Genomic DNA, 23,461 nt, shown 5'->3' with positions numbered 1-23,461 from the left:
GGGGAGTGACCACTGAAAGACCTGCAAAAGCTGACCATATCTGAGAAAGACCATTGGCACAGCTCGTCACAGTCCATGAAAAGGTCCTTGAAAGTGATTTTAAACTTTTTTGGGATGGCACCACAAGGCCTTGTTTACTTGCAGAGTGCAAACCTCTGGAGGGTACATAAGATTTAACCAGTGAGTTTAGGTATGTTGGTGCCGTGCCAGTGGTCATCTTGTAGACAAGCATTAGTACCTTGAATGTGATGCGAGCAGCTACTGGTAGCCAGTGTAACCTGATGAGGAGAGGAGTAACGTGAGCTTTTTTGGCTCATTGAAGACAACCCTCGCTGCTGCATTCTGGATCAATTGCAGAGGCTTGATAGTACATGCAGGAAGGCCCGCCAGGAGAGCATTACAATAGTCTGGAGAGTCTGGAGTCTGGAGAGAACAAGAGCTTGGACAAGACGTTGAGTGGCTTGCTCTGATAGGAAGGGTCTATTCTTCCTAATGTTGTATAAGACAAATCTGCAGGACCTGTTCGTTGCAGCAATGTGGTCGTGAAGCTTAACTGATGATCCATCACAACTCCTAGGTTTCTGGCTGTCCTGGAAGGAGTTATGGTTGATGAGCCAAGCTGTATAGAGAAGTTGTGATGAAACAATGGGTTAGCTGGAATCACCAGCAGTTCTGTCTTAGCAAGGTTGAGCTGCAAGACACGCTGAAGGATCTATAGGAGAGGTAGGACTTAACCCACATGAGTGCGGCTCCAGAGATGCCTTTCTTTCTGAGGGTGGACAGGAGAATCTGGTGATTAACAGTGTCAAAAGCAGCAGACAGGTCCAGGAAGATGAGTACTGAGGATTTTGAAGCTGCTCTTGCCAGTCGCAGAGCTTCAGTAAAGGAGAGCAGTGTAGTCTCAGTTGAGTGGCTACTTTTGAAGCAAGATTGGTTGCTGTCCAGGAGGTTGTTCTGTACAAGGAAATAGAAAGTTGGTTGAACACAGCTCGCTCAACTGTCTTTGCAATGAATGGCAGAAGGGATACTGGTCTGTAGTTTTCAAGAAGCCTGGATTTAGAGATGGATTCTTAAGCAGTGGGTTTACCCAAGCCGACTTAAATGCTGAGGGAAATGTTCCAGAGTGAAGAGAGGAGTTGATAATGTGAGTAAGTGAAGGTATGACTGAAGAAGAGTTCGCTTGAAGAAGGTGAGTGGGGATCGGATCAAGTGGACAACAGGTAGGATGATTGGACAGGATAAGTTTGGAAACGTCCATCTCTGAGAGTGGAGAGAAGGAGGAGAAAGAGGGTGCATCAGTCATTGTGAAGTTATCCTCACTCTGCGGTGTGGAGAATTGGTCACTGATGGTTCTTGTCTTATTCGTGAAGAAAACTGCAAAGTCGTCCATTGTAAGAGTCAATGCAGGAGGTGGTGGAGGCGGATTAATAAAAAAAGAGACAGTTTTGAAGAGTGTCCGAGCATCAAAACAGCTGTTAATTTTGTTGTGGTAGTAGGATGTTTTAGCAGTGAAGACATTGCAGAGAAGGAAGAGAGGAGAGACTGATATTAGCCCTGAGTTTAGAGCGATGTTCACGGAGAACCTCGGACAGCCAGGGGGCAGATGGGGTGGTACGTGCTGGTCTAGACAACAGTGGGCAAAAGTTGTCCAAGCAAGAGGTTAGAGTGGAGCAAAGAGTGTCCGTAGCACTCTTTGTGTGCAGGAAGGGAGGATGAAACCTCAGAAGATAGGTGAGATGGAGAGAGTGAGTGTAGGTTCCGTTGAAAGGTGACCTGCCCAAGAAGATTCCCAATTGACCTGGGGGACGATAAATTATAGGGATGCACCGATCATGATTTTTCATGGCCGATTCCGATACCGATTTTTTACAAGCAAACAGGTCGATTCCGATACCGATTTCAGATTTTTTAAAATCTTTTAAGCAACAAACAAGAAATTGTAGGAAAGTGTGTATAAACAAGATATTTGGTATTTAATATTTAATAATATTTAATAGATTTTTTGGCTATTGAAAACAATAACTGTAACCATCTGAAATTAACAGCAGTAACTGCACAGTAAGTAGTCTACATTCAATACAAACATAGATGGTACAGACATCAGCACTTAGCTTTTGTTTTTTAATTGGTTTGAAACTACAGAGAACTGGCCTTAAATAAAAGATTAACTGTAACCATGTGAAATTAAAAGCAAGTGCATAGTTCTACAATCCAAACAACACAATCAACACACATTCAATACGATGTTTCTTAATCAGCAATTGGTATTTTAGTTTTTAAATTTGGTTTTAAATAAAAAAAAAGGTCTTTACCAGTGAGACTAAATAAAAGTATGCTATATAAATACATTTTCCAAAATGTTAAAATCAAATAATGTTGGTGTGAATAAAACAAAGATGCAAAGTGTTTCATTCATCCAATTAAAAAAAAACAAAAAAGAAAATTAGGGTAATGATTCACATCTATATTTTTTTACTTGAGCCAATGGAAAATAAATAACTTAATGTCTCAAGTAAAAAAAAAATATAGATGTTAATCATTACCCTAATTTTTTTTAATTGGATGAATGAAACACTTTTTTTTCAGTGTGCTACAGCAGGTGATTTTTAAATCAAATAAATTCTATGTAATTTTAAGGTAAAATAAAAATAATCATCCTAATGCAGAACTGACGTTTATTTCTGGCTTTTCAAACGTGTATGCAGGTTCTAATAAAAAAAAAAAAAAAAAAAAAAACATTTCAGTTTTGTCACAGTTTAGTCCGTTTCGTTTCTCATCCAACACGTGAGAAGTTGATCTGAACATCTCTTCACGGTCTACTCGTGTTCAGGGCGCGGACTGGTACAGTATACGCTCGCGCAGCTTCAGTGCGCAGGAAAGGCTCTTATTTGTGCGTCAGTACACCAACTGCTGATCGCTTCCTGCTATCTGTGCCTCAGGCATCAAACTCTGCGTTTCCAGTACTGATCGGCTGCCTGTGTCCTGCGCACAGATTCCGAAATACTCTTCCACACAAATGACATAGCGAACGATTACAATGTAGTCTGTGCATGCGAGCGCACTTCCGGAAAAATCGGCCTAAAAGACCAAAAACCGGCCGATTGCTGATCGCGTATTTTAAGCAAAAACCGTCCGGCATAGCGGCAGCCAGCAGGTGGTCAAATCCAGGCCAGTCTCTTTCAAGCAGAATGGAGATAGGTAGGTCCCTCACTATTACAACTTCGACCAGCCATGCACCTGGGGAGGCAGAGATTGTTACGCAGTATAGGGAGGACAGCCTTTGTTTCATTGCAGGGTGGGAGGAGTGTGACTGGACTAAGCTGACTGCACTGCTAGAGTCCAGTAGTGCCTGAAATGGCCAGCCATTAACCTTCACTACCACTTCAGGGGCAGGTCTCCATGTACAATACAGCTTTCCAGCCACATCTAAGTGAGAGATGAGGGGACCTCTGTTGGCATCGGTTCATCCCGCGGACCGGGAGCCACTGGCCTGCTTAATGGTTGCGAGATGCCCTCCGGCACATGTTGCTCCTGGACCACCCTCCGGGGAAACGGCGGTGCTCGATCCCAAGCAACTCCTTGAAGGGCCACCTCCACCAACTCCATTGCCTCGACGAGCTCCATCGTGGTAGCGGGGTTCCACATCTCCACGGCTTGGTGGGAGAGTTCAGAGGAGCAAATCATTGACTACGTGTTCCGCTGCCTGGGTGGCTTAGATCGGTTCCCCATCTAAGAGCCAGTGTTGTGCGAGTCGAGACAATTTGGCGGTCTGGGAAGGGTTTATATTCCCAATCATGAAAATACTCTGCGCGTAAATATGTGAAAGCTCGACCCGAGCTAGGATTTCCTTCTTCAGCTCGTCAGATTGCGAAGGCATCGAGTTGGGTAAACTGAAGTATGTCCGTTGTGCCTCTCCTGTGAGAAGGGGTGCCAGCAACCGCGCCCATTCCTCATGCACCCAGCCTTCAGCAGTCACAGTATTCCCGGACATCTGAAGATAGACTTCAACGTTGTCGTGGGACGTCATCTTCGTCAATAACTTAGCGGCCTGAACCTGAGAGTCCATTAACAGAATGCGTTGGCGGGCGGCTGTACACAGTGCGGCGTGCCCCTGCTTGGTCTCACCCTGTCGAGTAGCAAGATGTTCGACAATCTGCTGCTGGCGGATGCTGACTTCTGTCAGCCACTAGAGAATTTCATCCATTTGGGAGGAGCAGTTGTCTCTTGGGAAATAAAACGGAGGAAGGATAAATGAGATAAGATAACTTGTCGGTGTATCTTCCTCTAATATGCCAGCATCCTCCACCAGTGTAAGGGGGTGGTAGAATCACACGACAAGGATAGGTCAAATAAATGCCCGGAGGATTCAACAAAAGGGTTTTAGTCTCAGGGGAAAGGTGGTGCTTCTTTGGGAAGGTGCTCTTTGTGCAGGTATCCAGGTGCAGTGAGTCCGTGCGGTGCTTGTGGCGGTGCTGATCGGTCATACTCTGCTTTCTAGAATGCAATAGAGAGAATAGGTTAGGTTTCAGCTTAGTGGAGAAGTCTATCACCAAGGTCGGGCCTCACGTGGCTTATCTGGCAGCTGTGGCCGATCAGCCCATGATGAGCATGTGCAGGTGCTCTATGTCCATTTCCAGGGCAATGCTGATGAGCGCTCGGGACGCTCGTCACTATATATTTATATATATACAGTACAGACCAAAAGTTTGGACACAACCTTCTCATTCAAAGAGTTTTCTTTATTTTCATGACTATGAAAATTGTAGAGTCACACTGAAGGCATCAAAACTATGAATTAACACATGTGGAATTATATACATAACAAAAAAGTGTGAAACAACTGAAAATATGTCATACTGTAGGTTCTTCAAAGTAGCCACCTTTTGCTTTGATTACTGCTTTGCACACTCTTGGCATTCTCTTGATGAGCTTCAAGATGTAGTCACCTGAAATGGTTTTCACTTCACATGTGTGCCCTGTCAGGTTTAATAAGTGTGATTTCTTGCCTTATAAATGGGGTTGGGACCAGTGGCGTAGCCACGGGTGTGCCTGTGCCACCCACAGTGGCAGCTGGCACACCTAAAAATAGATGCAGAATTATTTTTTATAGTCTCAATAAAAAAATGTTTACTAAACTTTTGCTAAGCTATTGTTGTTTACTAAGAATGAATATATATATATATATATATATATATATATATATATATATATATATATATATATATATATATATATATATATATATATATTTAAATCAACCTTTTCACGTGTAAGTTACAAATATCATAACTGACCCCTTGTTTCCATGGTGATGTGTCATGATTGTCACGTGACACACCGCAGCCACTAACAGATGTATCGGTATTCATTTTATTAAGTTTTTAATTTTTTATTAAAATGTATACACAAACTTGCTTACCATGTCAACTAGCTGATATTCCGATGCTTTGTTTAAAAACATATATAAATTATAAATTATCTTGATCTATAACGAGATGAACACTGCAGTTCAGAGTCCTGTCAGCCGGAATCAATGTACAGCACTTGAATTCCCCAGTTTCTCCCGAAATACATGAAAGTAAGTGGTTGTTGAACTGGGAGAAGAATAGAGTAAACTTTATTTTTCTGCTATGTGTGTCTGATATATGAATAAAACACGTCGGAAAATTACATTTGAATAGATCGTTTTTGCTGCTTCCATAGACATCAGTGTGTATTTTACAAACTACCAATGTATTGTTTTACTAGTGATTATGTAAATTTAAATGTATGAAACCTAAAATAAACATTATGTGGTTGAAAACACTGCATATTAATTGTGATATATGACAAGCGCTGAGCGCGTCCGACTCTGGCTCAGTGCCAGCCAATGCGTGAAAGCTTTTTGAATCTGGCAGTTCTGTGATGCCACTGAACATTCTAAATCATACTCTCAGGGGCACAGAAATAAGAATCCAAAATATGGTACAATAATGCTAAAAATGTTAAAATGTAATTTACATTTTAAATTATTTTTATTAAAATATATCTGCCGACATTCGGACTGCCAACCAATCAGCAAACAGCAGCTGACTGTGACCCCAGCAGTCTATGATGTAAACAGATATTTTTTATTGCACATTGCTAGCTAGCAATATGTCGCAGAGCCCCTTTCTTAATTTTTTTTAGCAAAAAACCTCGGCTTGATGGACAGCCAGACACAAGGCCTAACGTTACACCTGATGAGGATGTTTCTTCCTCCCCGGGCCCAACATCAACAGACAGTGTTGCCAGATTGAAAATCCCTTATGAAAATTAACCATGGTTTTACTACAAAGAAAACCAAAAAACCATGGTTACTATAGTTAAACCATGGTAACAACAAATTAACCATGGTTTTGCTATATTAACCATAGTTTAACCATGGTATTTGTAGTAAATCTGTGGTTATACAAATGGTAGTCAATACGCCATGGTTATTTTTTGTAAGGGATGTCCAAGTATTGTAACAGAAGTTCAAAAGTATCGTATTTGGAACAAAATTATTACATTTAACAATTAACTACATTTTGACACAACCTGCAAATTACCACTAGGAGTATGGTTGGACGGAAGTAGTGCGACAAAAATACTATCCCATAATTTTGCACAGTAATCTGACAATAAATGTGGCACACCCAGATTTTCATATGCACACCCAGAGTCTCTTTTCTGGCTACACTACTGGTTGGGACCATCAGTTGTGTTGTGCAGAAGTCAGGTGGATACACAGCTGATAGTCCAACTGTTAGAATTGGTATTATGGCAAGAAAAAAGCAGCTAAGTACAGGAAAACGAGTGGCCATCATTACTTTAAGAAATGAAGGTCAATCAGTCCGAAAAATTGGGAAAACTTTGAAAGTGTCCCCAACTGCAGTCACAAAAACCATCAAGCGCTACAAAGAAACTGGCTCACATGCAGACCGCCCCAGGAAAAAGAACACAAGGAATGGACATTAGAACAGTGGAAATCTGTGCTTTGTTCTGATGAGTCCAAATTTGAGATCTTTGGTTCCAACCACCGTGTCTTTGGGCAGTGTGCAAAGAAAAGGTGAACGGATGGAGTCTACATGCCTGGTTCCCACCGTGAAGCATGGAGAAGGAGGTGTGATGGTGTGGGAGTGCTTGTGACACTGTTGGGGATTTATTCAAAATTGAAGGCATACTGAACCAGCATGGCTACCACAGCATCTTGCAGCGGCATGCTATTCCATCCGGTTTGCGTTTAGTTGGACCATCATTTATTTTTCAACAGGACAATGACCCCAAACACACCTCCAGGCTGTGTAAGGGCTATTTGACCAAGAAGGAGAGTGACTGGTGGCTTCCGCACTCACTGAACCTGAACCCAATCGAGATGGTTTAGGGGTGAGCTGGACCGCAGAATGAAAGCAAAAGGGCCAACAAGTGCTAAGCATCTCTGGGGGAACTCTTTCAAGACTGTTGGAAGACCATTTCAGGTGACTACCTCTTGAAGCTCATCAAGAGAATGCCAAGAGTGTGCAAAGTAGTAATCAAAGCAAAAGGTGGCTACTTTGAAGAACCTAGAATATGACATATTTTCAGTTGTTTCACACTTTTTTGTTACGTATATAATTCCACATGTGTTAATTCATAGTTTTGATGCCTTCAGTGTGAATCTACAATTTTCATAGTCATGATAATAAAGAATTCTGTTATACTTTTAAAAACTAAATATTTAGTAACAATATACAATATCATGCAAAAGTTTGAGGTCAGTACTTTTTTTGGAAATAAATTATATTCGGCAATGATATATGAAATTGATAAAAAGTGATAATAAAGACTTATATTGTTACAAAAGATTTATATTTTGGGTGAATGCAGTTATTTATTGAATAATCCTGAATTAGTAAATGCTAAATAGAAATGGACTTCTACAGTTCTGGACTCTGGACTTCAATAAACTGAGCAAAATTGCAACTGAACATGCAAGCTACTGATCCTCATGCATTTTCATTTTGTGAGAGAGGTTTTGAAATTTTGACAATGTAACTCATGTACTGTAGAACTGGCCGTGCATCCAGGGTGTATTCCTGCCTACAGCACCAGATGCTGGGATAGACTTCACAGTCCCTTCAATCCCAAATTATTACATGATGACAACATTTACAATTTAATGCAAAAATCAAAATTGTTAATAAAACAAACATGTAAAGCATTGTGGATAAAGTGCATTTGGCTTTTGTGGAAATCAGGACATTCCATCAGAACTACTCATATCAAATTAATTTATACTGTGACTAATATGTAGAAAAAATGAAAAGATAAAGTAATAAAATCTCTTCCATTTCCATTTTTCATCTTTTTAGCTGTGACCACAACAACACATTGGCTATCACATTTGCCTATCTGTCTTATATAGTATGTGAAATTACAGTTAGTGTCTCCCAATATATAATTCATTGACATTGACCGAAGTTGCATAAATGCTGTTTTTCAGCTTATCTTACCCACAAACCCTTGTGCAATAAAAAATTGTACATAGAAGCAAGAATATAACCTTGGGTAGTATGCAAATTGTGAACACAACTATTTTGTTGGATGCTTTTTGCTTTCAGTGAGAATGTTAAAATTATGTTGGTTAGAAATCAGATACATGTCTTTACAGCACTGTTGCTTTTGAGAGGTGGTGTTCAATTTGATAAAGATTTTAAAGGCATTCCATCAATGAAAGCATGAGCTTCACTGTGACTACAACATTCCTCATGCACTCTTTCACATTACCTGCTGCCACACCATTTGGATAGGGGGTTGTTGTAGTATACTATCCACCTTTTCCTGACGTAAAAATGGGCGCCACCATTTGTAAATTCTATGGGTCTAGTTTCCGGACTCGTTTGCATCTAGCTATTTTTAGCTGTACAAAACAGTTCGTTATGCTGCTTGATATTGACAATTGATGTGTCCTATCATATTATTAAGTTGGCTTGAGAAAGCCAACTTACTGAAATCCTATTTAAACTTCTTCTTCTTCTTCTTCTTCTTCTTCTTCTTCTTCTTCTTCTTAACCAAAATTTTTGAGCTTTAACTCTACAAACTCCAAACCCGGGTCAGACTTTCAGACTGTTCTGACTTGGTGTGCTCTTGTCAGACTGATTTGACTTTCAGTTTTCTTATAAATTAATTAAAAATCATAATAAAAATAAACAAAAAAACATAGACTTACATTGCAGTGTGCTCAAATTGAGCCAAGACTATGGTGCATAAGCCAAAAATTCAAATCTAAACTCCCTGAAAACCCTAGACTCAATTAAACTATCTATCTATCTATCTATCTATCTATCTATCTATCTATCTATCTATCTATCTATCTATCTATCTATCTATCTATCTATCTATCTATCTATCTATCTATCTATCCTAGCAACATCTAATAATGTTAGAAACATGTTAAATACATGCTAATCATATGCAAGTAATGCTAGAAACATGTTAGCAACATGCTAATCATGCTAGAAGCATGCTAGTCACATGCTTATCATGCTAGAAACATGTTAATCATGCTAGAAATATACCAGCAACATGCTAACAAGATGTTAATCATGCTAGAAACATGCTAGCAGAATGCTAATCATGCTAGCAACACGTTAAAAACATGTTAATCATGCTAGCAACATGTTAACGACCTGGTAATCATGCTAGAAACATGCTAATCATGGTAGAACATTTTTAGCAACATGCTAGTCGCATATTAATCATGCTAGCAACATGCTAGTCACATGCTAATCATGCTAGAAACATGTTAGTGACATGCTAGCAAAAAGCTAATCATGCTAGAAACATGTTAACAACATGCTATTTCTAACTTCTCTCTATTTATCTATTTCTTTCAAAGTAATCTTTCTTTCTAACTAATCTATCATTCTTATTTCAAACTAATCTATCATTCTTTTGAACTCATTTATCATTCTTTTTTAAACTAATCTATCTATCATTCTTTCTTTTGAACTAATCTATCATTCTTTCTAAGGAATCTATCTATCATTCTTTCTAACTAACATATCTTTATATCATTCAACTAATATTTCAATCTAACTTTAAACTACTTTAAACTTCTAACTTCTTTAAACTTCTTCAAACTTTCTGGTCAGGCTTTCTCAAGCCCACTTAAAGTTTGTCTCAACAAACTTTTTTTTCTAGTTTTACCATTTCTGGAGAGGAAGTCGGCCGCAGCCATCTGAACACCCGGTCTGTGGATCACTTTGAACTTAAAAGGCTGTAGAGCTAGATACCACAGAGTGATCCGCGCATTGTTGTCTTTAATGCGGTGGAGCCATTGCAAGAGGGCGTGGTCAGAACAGAGGGTGAACTCCCATCCCAGGAGATAGTAGCGGAGCATGAGGACGGCCCACCTGATGGCAAGGCATTCTTTCTCAATGGTGCTGTACTTAGTCTCTCTCCTAGAGAGCTTATGACTAATGTACAGCACCGGCTGTTCCTTTCCCTCGATCTCCTGAGAAAGGACTGCCCCCAGCCCCCTGTCCTATGCGTCTGTCTGCAACAGAAAAGGGAGAGAGAAATTGCGCCACATAGAGCAGCTTTCACTTGGGTAAAGGCCTGCTGACACGGTTCTGTCCACTGGACTGTATCTGGTGCCTCCATTTTAGTAAGGTCAGTCAAGGGGCTGGTGAGGTCCGAATAATTAGGCACAAACCGTCTATAATATCCCGCCAGCCCCAAGAACTGTCTCACCTCCTTTTTGGTCTTGGGACGTGGACAGGTTGCAACCGCGGCCGTCTTGTCAATTTGGGGATGCACCTGCCCATGCCCCAAGTGGAAGCCCAGATACCTTACTTCCACACGCCCAGCCGCACACTTCTTAGGGTTGGCCGTGAGTCCAGCACCTCTCAGCGACCTCAAAACCGCACTCAAATGCTGCATATGCCGCTGCTAATCATTACTAAATATAATGATATCGTCCAAGTATTCAGCCACATATGCAGCATGGGGTCGCAGGATCTTGTCCATGAGCCGCTGAAAGGTGGCCGAAGCCCCGAACGACCCGAACGGAAGGGTAACAAATTGGTGTAAACCCAACGGCGTTTTGAAAGCTGTCTTTTCTTTGGATAAAGGAGACAAGGGGATCTGCCAATATCCCTTTGTTAGGTCCAACGTAGAATAAAAACGAGCCGTGCCGAGCCGATCAAGCAACTCGTCAACCCGTGGCATTGGATAGGCATCAAATTTCGACACAGCATTCACCTTGCAGTAATCCACACAGAAAAGGACTAAGCCGTCCGTTTTCGGAACTAAAACTATCGGGCTCGCCCAGTTACTGTTGGATTCTTCTATTACCCCCATTTCAAGCATGGCGCCTAATTCAGCCTGAACTACCTTTTTCTTATGCTCAGTCAAGCGATACGGTCGGCTGCGAACTACCATGCCCGGCTCCATCTCGATATGGTGCTGAATCAGATTGGTACGGCTGGGTAGGGGCGAGAACACACCGGCAAATTCAGCCTGCAATCTTGCTACATCAGTGAGCTGAGACGGCGAGAGGTGATCTCCACCTGGGGCCAGGGGGAGGGATTGAGATTTGACATTCACCTCCGGCCCAAGATCCTCCTCTCCACTAATCACCATCGCCAACATCACTGGCTCCACCTCCTTTCATTTTTTAAGGAGATTGAGGTGATATATTTGACTTGCCCCGTTCCTATCCGACCGTATAACCTCATAATCGAGCTCTCCGACTTGTCGTGCGACCTCAAACGGTCCCTGCAACTTTGCCATTAATTTGGAGCTTGATGTTGGGAGCAATACAAGTACTTTCTCTCCCGGTGCAAATTTGCGTAACTTAGCGCCCCTGTTGTACAGCCGGCTCTGTATGTCCTGAGCTTGTAACAAATTCTCCTTTGATAGCCACCCCAAAGTGTGGAGTTTTGTTCTCAAGTCCAGGACATACTGGATTTCATTTTTGCTTTGAGATGGCCCCTCCTCCCAAATTTCTCTCAGGACATCCAGCACCCCTCGGGGCTGCCGTCTGTAGAGAAGCTCGAAGGGGGAAAACCCCGTGGAGGCTTGCGGGACCTCTCACACAGGGAACAACAAGGGTTCTCACCACTTATCCCAATTTTTGGTGTCTTCCTGCACGAATTTACGAATCATTGACTTAAGCGTGCGATTAAAGCGTTCGACCAGGCCGTCGGTCTGTGTGTGATAGACGCTGGTCCGAATCGATTTAATGCCCAATAATTCGTAAAGTTTGCATAATGTACGTGACATAAACGTCGTGCCTTGATCGTGAGGATTTCTTTCGGAACCCAGGGAGATTAAACGAAACAGTGCATCCGCCACACTCTTAGCCAAAATGTTGTGGAAGGCCACTGCTTCAGGATATCGTGTTGCATAGTTGACTATGACTAATGCAAAACAATGTCCCCTTGCGGATCGCTCTAATGGTCCGATGAGGTCCATACCAGTTCTCTCATAGGGGACCTGCATTAATGGGAGGGGGCGCAATGGTGCTTTAGGGGTGGCCGGTGGGTTTACCAACTGGCATTCAGGACAAGACGCGCACTACCTGCGCACATTCTCGTGAATGCCCGGCCAAAAAAAACGGGTCATGAGGCGATTTAGTGTGGCAGCCTGTCCCAGGTGGCCCGCCATTGGATTAGAATGAGTCGCTTGGAAAAGCATTTCCCTGCGGCTCCTTGGAACTAACAATTGGGTTGTATCTTCTTTTGTTCAAGCATCTTGGGTCACCCAATACAACCGATCTTTTAAAATGGCAAAATATGGATAGGAGGGCATTTGGGTAGGCTGGAGAAGCTGGTCGTCGATGGTACGGACCTGTTGTAATGCATGTTTCAATTTTTCATCCGGAGACTGCTCCAGGGGAAAGTCATCTCGCTCCGAGAGAGCCCATTTCTCGACTTCACGCGGTTCCCCTGGAGCAGGGCCCGGTGGTGGAGGATGGGTTTTGCATGGCTGCGGCGGTCCTTCTTCCTTCCCGGGTTTCAGCACTAGTGAACAAGGGTTCAAGGATGGAAAGGAAGAGGACGAGGGGTTGGCTTGACTGCTGACGGTTTTATTAAATAAACAGTTATCCTAACGGTGTCACTCACACCGGCAACAACAAAAACCCTAAAGACTTCCGGGTTGCGGCTTCCGGCTCGTGCGGTCATCAGTAGTCCTTCTCTCTCTCTACTACTCCGGTTTCCCCTGGCGTTAAATACTCTCTCCACGCCAATTACTGAAACAAGACACAGGTGTTGATTATTTCCGTTCAACCCGCTCATTCACCGTTTGTCTCCCGACTCTCTCTCCCGCTGCAGGTTTCGCTAAACCACGCCTACGCCTCCACACCCACATGACACACTTACACATTACACATTAAAATCATATGTGTGTCACACCCCGGACTCCTTATGTTGTGTTTTCATCCCTCATGTTCTCTGTGTGACCTAGTATCTGTCTCGTGTTAACTGTGTCATTATGTTCAGGTGTGTCTTGTCAATTACCCTCTTTACATTCCCCTTATAATTTGCATTCTGTTCAGTGTTTGTTTTTCCGGTCTCGTCGATGGTCGTTGTGTTTCTGCCTTCGCCTTATGTACAGTATTACCCCTATATGGATTATTAAAGACTTTGTATAATCATCTGCCCCGTTTATGTGCTTCTCTCCCGCACCACACCATGACAACGTGTGTGTGTGCGTGTTTATGTTTCCTAGGTTTTACCAGATGTACTGTGCTGAGGGATTTTTAAAATGAAACAGCAGATTAGCTTTAATCAGACATCTGCTCAGCCTGCTCAACACTTCAATGAGAGGCTGCAACATTTCCCCCCACCCCCCCGCCACACACACAAACACACAGACAAACAGCCTCTGCATTTACAGTCTGCTGCCAACCAAAGGTTGTAATTCAGGGAGAAACCCCCAGTTTGTACTGTGTGTTTGTTTGTGTGTGTGCAGTCTCAACCTAGTTCAAATCAGGACAGCGTCTCTGGTAAATAGATTTATCTATTAGGCTCTAATAGATTTGTGTCTCTCCCTTTTTGGCTGTTTTAAAATGATTAATATAAAGCATTAAACAAAAGGTACATATTGTATATATCGTACATGATCGTATTTTATTAAATATTAAACTACTATAATTTATTATTGTTATTTATTAAATAATAATAATGAAGTAATGTTATGAATTAAATGTTCATATGTTCATAGTGAAATTAAGGAAATGTATGAAATTGAATATCTCTAGTTGTTGAAAAACATTATATTTAAGTACTCATCCATATTTATATATGTGACCCTGGACCACAAAACCAGTCTGAAAAACTGAAAGCTGAATAAATCATCTTTTTTGGCCAAGATACAACTATTTGAAAATCTGGAATCTGACAGTGCAAAAAAAAAAAAATTAAATACTGAGAAAATTGCCTTTGAATTTGTCTAAATGAATTCTTAGAAATACATATTACTTATCAAAAATAAAATTTTGATATATTTCCAGTAGGACAAAATATCTTCATGTAACATGATCTTTACTTAATATCCTAGTGATTTTTTTGCATAAATTTCTTTTTTTTAGTTATTGCTAAAAATATACCTTAGTGACTTAAGACTTGTTTTGTGGTCCAGGGTCACACATATAAACCTCAATGATAATCTGAACATCAAGGATGAAATTAGCTGCTATCATGACTCTTATTACAGTTGTATATCTACAACTTTAAAAGTTAAAGTTAAAATAAATAGAGTCTGAAATCCACCACTGTAAACTCTTTCTTGGTAATTCAAGCTTTTATTTTTCTTAATATGAATAGAGAGCAAAATATGGAGTGGATATGGAGCATCCTTTTCTGTGTTGCTTATTCTTCTCTCAAAATATTTCCATATAATGACTGATCTGCTTGAATGGAATTTGACATTTTCTCACTCCAAATAATATATATATATATATATATATATATATATATATATATATATATATATATATATATATATATATATATATGAAGAGTTCAGATGCAAAAGCCTCTAAGTGCCATTTTCATCTAAAATTAGGATTTTTATCAAGCTCCTATGCTTAGGTTGAGTCATTTAACTATAATGGCAATGTGCAGGTCCTTTTCCAGGCTATTAAAGTGAAATAACTGAACATAAATATAGGAGCCTGAAAAAAATCCTAATTTTAGATGAAAATTTCAGATGGCATTTAGAGGCTTTTGCATCTGAACTCTTCATATATATATATATATATATATATATATATATATATATATATATATATATATATATATATATATATATATATTGTCACGGGCTGAAGAATCACACGACAGGGTTTAGTGCAAAGTAATGCCCCGGAGGGTGTATTTATTGAAGGGTGCTCTGTGTAGTGCTGAATCCTGTGGTGTCCAGTGCTCATCCTCGGTGCCGCGTGATCCTGTTTGCCGGCCGGCTGAGTGCAAGGGAACTTGGGGTCCGGTGCTCAGGTGGCGGGCTGGTCGATCCGCAGCTGTCTAGAGGGACAAGAGACACAACGTTAGTTTCAGTCATCTGAAGATCCTCTCTTCCTTGTGTCACCTTCAGCCACAGCGTTTATAGTCCTCTCCTCATCCGCTTTTTATTTATTTTTTATTTTTTTCAGGTATATTTACAAATAGTGTTTCTGAATTGTGTTGGGAAATGGTTGAAACTGCCAGCATATCATGCCGTGCTTAAATTTCTCACACTGGCTGAATAGTCAGGAAATATGTCAGTATGAGCCAAGAATGACCAAATAACTCCATACTGGAAACTTTGCTTGCTATTGCCAGTGACTTTGGGTAAATTGTGCCTCAGAAACCACAATAGTTGAATGGGAAAATGATTACGGTCTCAAGTGTGTAATGCGTAGACTAGTGCTAAATTTAAATATTTATGTAAATGTAATTGCTGCTCCAAAACCTAGTGAGCTGCTCATTTCATTTATGACACAATAGATGCTTCAGACACAATGAGTTTCAAAAGCTAGACATCCTAATTCTGTCTTTTAAGATACCTTGCCTTGAGGCAAGCATCACATCCTTTGCAAAGAAGACAATCACAGAATGCCTTGAGATAAACTCAGTGAAGAAATAAATCTAGTGTGTCGGATAATTTATTGCGCTGCAAAATCAAATGTTTAAAAGGAATTTTTCCTATTTTGGTTTTGCTGTTACTACAGGAATTTGCTCAAAGTTTTAGACTTAATGAATAGGTAGAATCTTGCTGCAGTGAATTTTGCAGGGCTATTTTCTTCAGTACAAAAAACAAAACAAAACATTAATTATCTGTGTGGCGAGTGGGGTGGGGCCGAGAGCCATGGGAACGGGGCGAGGCCAGTGGAGTGATTGGAGATGAGCGACACCTGCTCGACCCACCGGTCTCGAGTCCCATGGAGGAGATGGAAGGATATAAAACAGGAGCGATGACAGTGAAGGATGAGAGAGGACCAGGCCTGGATTTAAGTTTGTGTTTTTGTGTTGTGTTGTATTTTGTTTGTCCGCCGGTTCCCGCCTCCTTCTTCCTGTAATCATGGAGTTTTTATTGTTACAATCTGTCTTAACAACCGTCATTAAAAAATCTCAGCTAACATATACAAGTTTGTGAAGTTTTGACAGCCTGATTAAAAGCATTTCATATTTGGGTGTAGCTAAGAAAGCATTGTTTGAAAGGCCAGTATTTTACTCCTTAAGAGAGAATGTGGCAAATAAAAACTGAAAAAGTTTTGTGATCTGATGAGGCTCATATTAATATGAGACTTGCATAGGTTTGGCGCAAAACAGATACATCTAAAAAATCAGATTACACATCAACTACATTAGCTACTGGCAGAATCATGCTTTAGAGTTGCTTTCAAGTAAAGGAAAATGAAAAGGCTGTTGTTATCATGGGTAACTTGGACACAGCCAAAATACAGGCAAATCTTTAAAGAAAACTTGATTCAGTCAGCCAGAGATATTAACTTTGGGTGGAGATTTATTTTCTAGTAGGGCAATGACCCAGAGTACACAGCAAAAGGCTGTGAAGGAATGGATGAAGAAAAGTGATTATAATCTAATTGAAAATCAGTAGTATTATCTAAAAGACGTAGTCCACATATACTCATTGTTAACTTTAGAGCTCAAACATATTTGCATTTGTCTGTAGGATTAGGCAAAACTTTCAATGTGCAAAACAATGTGCAAGCAAAAGGTTGTAATTGCTGCTGAAGGACAATGAACATAATTACAGACTACAGTATATATTTCAGGAAGCACAACATATAATGCAGAGAATGAATCCTTTAGGAACCATGTTCGTTCTTGCGAAAACTTTATAAAAAAAAAAAAAGAGACAGAATTGACTACACACCAAGTCTATGAACATTGAGTTATGTAACCATAATACATTTTTTACATTATAACGCTTGTACAAAATTATGGTTAAAACAAGTCAGTGGGAATCCTGTTTACTGCATTCAACCAGAATTACATGAGAGTACAATTTGAAAGTAATATGTTGATTTTAAAATAGTGGTAGAGCTTCATATTTTGTGTTGACATTTAAATTTTTTATACATATATAATTATTTTCACTCATTGATAAATGGTGTATTTTTAATGTATTTGATTTTTAGGTAACACTTTATTTTAGGGCCTCTTAAAGGATTAGTTCACCCAAAAATTTAAATTAGCCCATAAATTACTCACCCTCAAATCATCCAAGTTGTACATGACTTTCTTCTTTCAGATGAATCCAGTCGGAGTTATAGTAATAATAGTCTTTGATCTTTCAAGCTGTTTAATGACACTCAGTTGGAGTTGCAGTGCATCAGTCCAAAAGAAGTGAAAAAAAAAGCACCCATCCATAAAAAAAGTGTCTCACACAGCTCCGGGGGTTGAACAAAGTCCTCCTGTAGTGAATCAATGTGTTTTTTGTAAGAAAGATAACCATATTTAAAATGTAATAATCAATTTAATCTAGCTTGCATTCACTGTTGTACACAGAAGCAGTTCTGGGCTGATGACGTATGAGGTTGGCGTTTAACTCTATAACTAGTTGCTTAGCATGCATATTACAAGAATATTAGCCATTTATTAGTACTATTTAAGCACATATAAATGCCTTATTCTACATGACCTTATTCTACATTCCTAATCCTACCCAATACCTAAACTTAACAACTAACTTACTAACTATTGATAAGCATCAAATTAGGATTTTATTGAGGGAAAAGTCGTAGTTAATTGTGAATGTGTTCCTTATTCTAGAGTGTTACCGATTTTTATTTGTATTTCTAATGTCTTTACTGTTTTTGATCAATTTGAAATGTCCTTTTTTTAATAAATAATTTTTGAATGGTAGAATATATTAAAAAAATAGACCAGAGAAACATGAAAACAAACTGACAGGCTAAATAAAAAATAAAAAAAACACATGATGTTAAACAGTTAGATGGTATGTAATTTAATGTTTATTACACCAAATAAACATCATCCAATTACATGTGACTTTTGTCCAGTCATTTTAATGGGTGTGACATGTAGAGCTATGTAGAACCACGTTCCCAGCCTTCGTAAATGAAGCATGCATATATGTTGTTGAATGTGACTGAGATTACAGTAGATTTAGGAAAGAGCTGACACAAAGGGCACGGACATTGACCAGGGTGATTTAGAACCCCAGGGTATAATATTGTTTAGTTGCCTTTCACATTAAGTTTGAATCATACAACACAGTGTTTACTTATCTGATACATCCTTAATAAAAATAACTTAATGTTAAGGTGTTGTAGATAGTTTATAGAGTATAGCTGTGGAGTTCTGAGTGCTTTATAGTATGTTGATATGTGAATTCTAGACTGTTCTTGGTGGTTTCTAATTGATCGTTTTTTGTTTTTTTCAAAAGAGTCCCACTTTCAAATCTATATGACAGGAGCTGGGACCCACTAAGGGGCCTCAGGAAGGGCATGGGCTGCTTTAAAATGGTTCAACTGGTTATTTTATCAATAAAATTAATATGACTAATAATGTTATTAATGTATTATAAAAATGTAGTTTAATTAAAATGATAAAAGGCTAAATTTGAGAAATATTTTTTGTTATATTTCCCCCCTTTATAATAATAATTTTGTTTATTTCCCCACTTCTGTATTAATAAAAAATATTAAAAATGACATATTTATATCAGTTTATAATGAGTGTAACAGCTATGTACTTACAGATATAATTTCATGTAGGTTCATTTTTTTTGTACAAGTATAATGTATTATCTTGTAAGTACACAATATGTGCATTTTATCAGATGGTTAATTTAAATGTTAGTGCATAGTATGAATATGGTAATCATTCAGTGCCATATTATATTTGAAAATATCATGATGCTTCACCACTGTCACGCTACTTCCGTAAGGGTGATTTTAGTTCATTTGAGTTTGTCAGCATTGATATGTGTCAGCATTTATGACCATGACTGACTAGATTATTAGGCATTAACAACACTGGAAAAGCTTAAATAAACCATAGTAAAGGGTGAGAAACAAATAAAGCAATATGGAAACTATGTTGTCTGTTAATGCTTAATTTTTGTCCCACCATTTTCCTTTCATTTGCATTATGCGAATAGGCAAAACAAAATCTCCATTTGTTACTATGGATCCCTGTGGTACTGTACATAAAGATCAAGTGCACAGGCCTGGTGAAGTTTTGCTAAACAAATGTTTGTTTAAGTCAGGACCTGTCGTTCTGCTATAGTGCCATAAACAAGTCATACTTCGTTATTACTAATTTACACATTTCAAATTAATTTCAAGGTCAAAGTTTAAAGTCTAAGTTAAATGTTCACACACAAATGAAAATGTTGTCATTAATTACTCACCCCCCTGTTATTTCAAACCCGTAAGACCTTCATTGATCTTCAGAACACAAATTAAGATATTTTTTATTAATTTTGAGAGCTCTTTGACCATCCCATAAACAACAAGATTCCTACCACGATCAAGGTCCAGAATCATAGTAAGGGCATCTTTAAAATTATCCATAAGACATCAGGGGCTCAACCGTAATCCGTAACCGTAAAGTTATGAGAATACTTTTTGTGTGCAAAGAAAACAGAAATAATGTACACTGTTCTGTGTCAGCAGCACCTCACGAATACGTTGTTCAGATTAAAGCGTAAACAATGTATCCACGTTGTGCTGCTGACACAGAACAGCATATGTTGTTTACGTTCAATGGATACACTGTTAAATGGCGCCAGGGTGATGCGGAGGAGATGAATTGGTGAATAAAATATATAATTTTTGTGTTTTTTGCCACAAAATGTATTGTCATAGCTTCAAACAAATATGGATTATTTTTACAACGTCCTTGCTACGTTTCTGAGCCTTTGATTGTAGTTGTAACTTTACTATAGGAGGGTCAGAGAGCTCTCGGAATTCATCAATAATATCTTAATTTGGGTTCTGAAGATGAACAAAGGTCTTACAAGTTTGGAACGACGTGAGTAATTAATGACATAGTCTCCATTTTTGGGGAACCATCCCTTTAATTTTTTTTAAATGTTAAACAAATTAAAAACAAATTATGTCTTATCTCCTTCAAAGTCACCACACTTTTCCCAGATCACTGCTCTCATTGTTTGCTTAACCTCTGCTTCTCTTAAACAACTTTATAATTTACATTTTAAATAGTGTCAAAAGTAATATGTTCATATGTAAGCTAGACACATCCTTCACTATCCGTTCCAGTTCTTTGGAAATTTGCAGAGCATTAGCAGATTCCATGCATGTCTATTTATGATTAGTGTGAAACCTTACAAACTGTCCTCTGCTTCCACCACAGCTGAAAATATCCTTCAACGAGTCCAGCCTGCAGAGCACTTTCGAATACCCATCTGAGAGCAGTGTGTGGGACAGCGGAGAGGACGAGGAGGAAGGAGAAGGAAAAGGAGGAGAAGAGGATGGAGGGATCATTGCAGGGAGGATAAGCATTCCTCGTGCCAGCTACAGCAGCTCACCCACTCACTCCAACAACACCACGGGTGAGTAGGATGAGAAGAATGACAGGAAATGGATAAAATGAGAGGAAGGCACATAAACCACGGATGAGGTGAACAGGAATTGGATCCAGTTCAAACATAATTTTACGCACTAAATATATGTACTTTTTGTCCTAATTTTTATTTTTTTTTTAAACGCAACTTTAAGAAGCCCAGTGTAGTTGTGAAACTACTACTATGAAAATTGGAATCTGTTCCATGTGATTTTGCAAGAAGTTAGGTCAGTTTGATTAAAAAAAAAAAAAAAAAAAAAACTATATATACAGAGGAGTTATTTACTTTCTATATAATTATAATGCTTGTTATAATGATTGAATTGATGATGGTGATTGTTGAGATGATTGCCAGGTTCATTCTTTCTTTACGGCTCTAGATTTGAGCAATATTGACACCTACTGGTCAGTCATGATATTACATCCATTGCATTTGGGTAGTTGACAAATCACATGGGCATGAGCTTTTTTAAGTTTAAAATGTATATACATGTACTGGGGAAAGTGTATATTAGAGATATGTTATAATATTAAAATGTTTATAATTGTGTGTGTGTGTGTGTGTGTGTGTGTGTGTGTGTGTGTGTGTATATATATATATATATATATATATATATATATATATATATATATATATATATATAAATGCTCATCAAGCCTGCATTTATTTGATCAAAAATACAGAAAAAACAGTAATATTGTGAAATGTTATTACAAATTAAAATAATAGTTTTCTATTTGAATATACTTTAAAAAAAATAATTTATTCCTGTGATGCAAAGCTGAATTTTCAGCATCATTACTCCAGCCCTCAGTGACATGTAACATCCAGTCTATCACATGATCATTTAGAAATCATTCTAATATTCTGATTTATTATGAGAGTTGGAAACAGTTCTGCTGTCTAATATATTTGATGAATAAAAGGTTAAAAAGAACTGCATTTATTCAACAACAAAAAATTCTAATAATATATATTCTAATAATATATTTTCTTTACTATCACTTTTTATCAATTTAACACATCCTTGCTGAATAAAAGTATTGATTTTATTTTAAAAAAAGAAAGAAAAAAAATTACTGAGCCCCAATTACTGACCAGTAGTTTATATTGTTATTAAAAAAATATTTATATTTTAAAAACATAGCTTCTTTTTCTTTTCTTTTTTTTTTACTTTTTATTCATCAAAGTATCCCAAAAAAGTATCACATGTTCTGAAAAAATATTAAGCATCAGAACTATTTCCAACTTTGATAATGAATCATCATATTAGAATGATTTCTAAAGGATCATGTGATAATGATCCTAAAAATTCAGTTTTGCATCACAGAAATAAATGATAATTTAAAACATAATAAATTTAAAAACCATTATTTTAAATTGTAATAATATATCCCAATATTTTTTTTTCTTCTGTATTTTGATCAAATAAATGCAGGCTTGATGAGCAGAAGAAACTTCTTTCAAAAACATAAAAAATTATAATGTTTCTGTACTGTTTATATATGTGTGTGTGTGTATGTATATATATATATATATATATATATATATATATATATATATATATATATATATATATATATATAATTTGTAACATATAACGTTAAGTAAACATCATTATCATTTTAATATATTGTATATTATTGTCTTAATATTTAAAGTGTACAGTAAATGGAGTACAGTTTCTTTGATAGTTCTATAGTCTAGAGTGACATAAATGCCTTTCTTCACTTGTCCTCAGATCTTTCCAGTTACACACCTAAACACTCCGTGGAGTTTAACGCATGGCAAGAACACAAGCTTGATAAGTCTGCTCACCAGGGGGAAGATACTTCACAGAGTACAGAAGAGGTCATGGTAAGAAATAAGAATATGTCCAAAATTCTGGTGTAAATTGAGAAGAACATGATATTTGTACCTGTCCATGTAAAATAAGGGCATTATGTGAACTCTTTGGGAATGACACTGTCATTAAAATCCCATTATTTTTTATTATTATTACTTATAATAGTAACCTGTCATAATAATAAAAATAAATTGTTGAGTTTAAAATCAACATATTAGAATCCTTTGAAAATGTTACAGAAAAGTACTTTTTAAATATATTAAAATAGGAAGCAGCTATTATAAATTGCAATACTATTCCCAAGATTACTATTTTTACCGTTTGATTAAATTAATGCAAATGTAATTTATTAATGCAAAAATAAAAATGAAAAATCTTATCAAACATACAATTGTAGTATCTACAATATTACGTATTTTTATAAACATTTTAGGGGTTGTGTTATTGTCAGTTATTTTTGACCAAACTAATATTAGTGACCATGTATTTCCAGTAATTTTAGCACATCTCTCTTGAACAAGCCAGATGGTTTTAGGCATTGATTACTGTATTTCCGTTGCACAAATG

At 38.0% G+C, this 23,461-nt stretch overlaps 1 protein-coding gene across 1 annotated transcript in view; it reads left to right on the top strand.

Moving 5' to 3' along the window:
* LOC113049854 (taperin-like) overlaps positions 1–23,461 on the top strand; it is a 43,318-nt gene that overhangs the window by 17,139 nt on the left and 2,718 nt on the right. Inside the window, exons 2-3 of the mRNA XM_026212542.1 lie at positions 20,838–21,036; positions 22,790–22,905. Coding sequence (XP_026068327.1) covers positions 20,838–21,036; positions 22,790–22,905 — 315 coding nt within the window. The remainder of the gene's footprint in view (positions 1–20,837; positions 21,037–22,789; positions 22,906–23,461) is intronic.

The sequence above is a fragment of the Carassius auratus genome, chromosome 30 (assembly GCF_003368295.1).
Source record: "Carassius auratus strain Wakin chromosome 30, ASM336829v1, whole genome shotgun sequence".
NCBI classification, from domain to species: domain Eukaryota; kingdom Metazoa; phylum Chordata; class Actinopteri; order Cypriniformes; family Cyprinidae; genus Carassius; species Carassius auratus.
The sequence above is the reverse complement of the archived record's forward strand: the minus strand, read 5'-3'. Positions and strand labels throughout refer to the sequence as shown.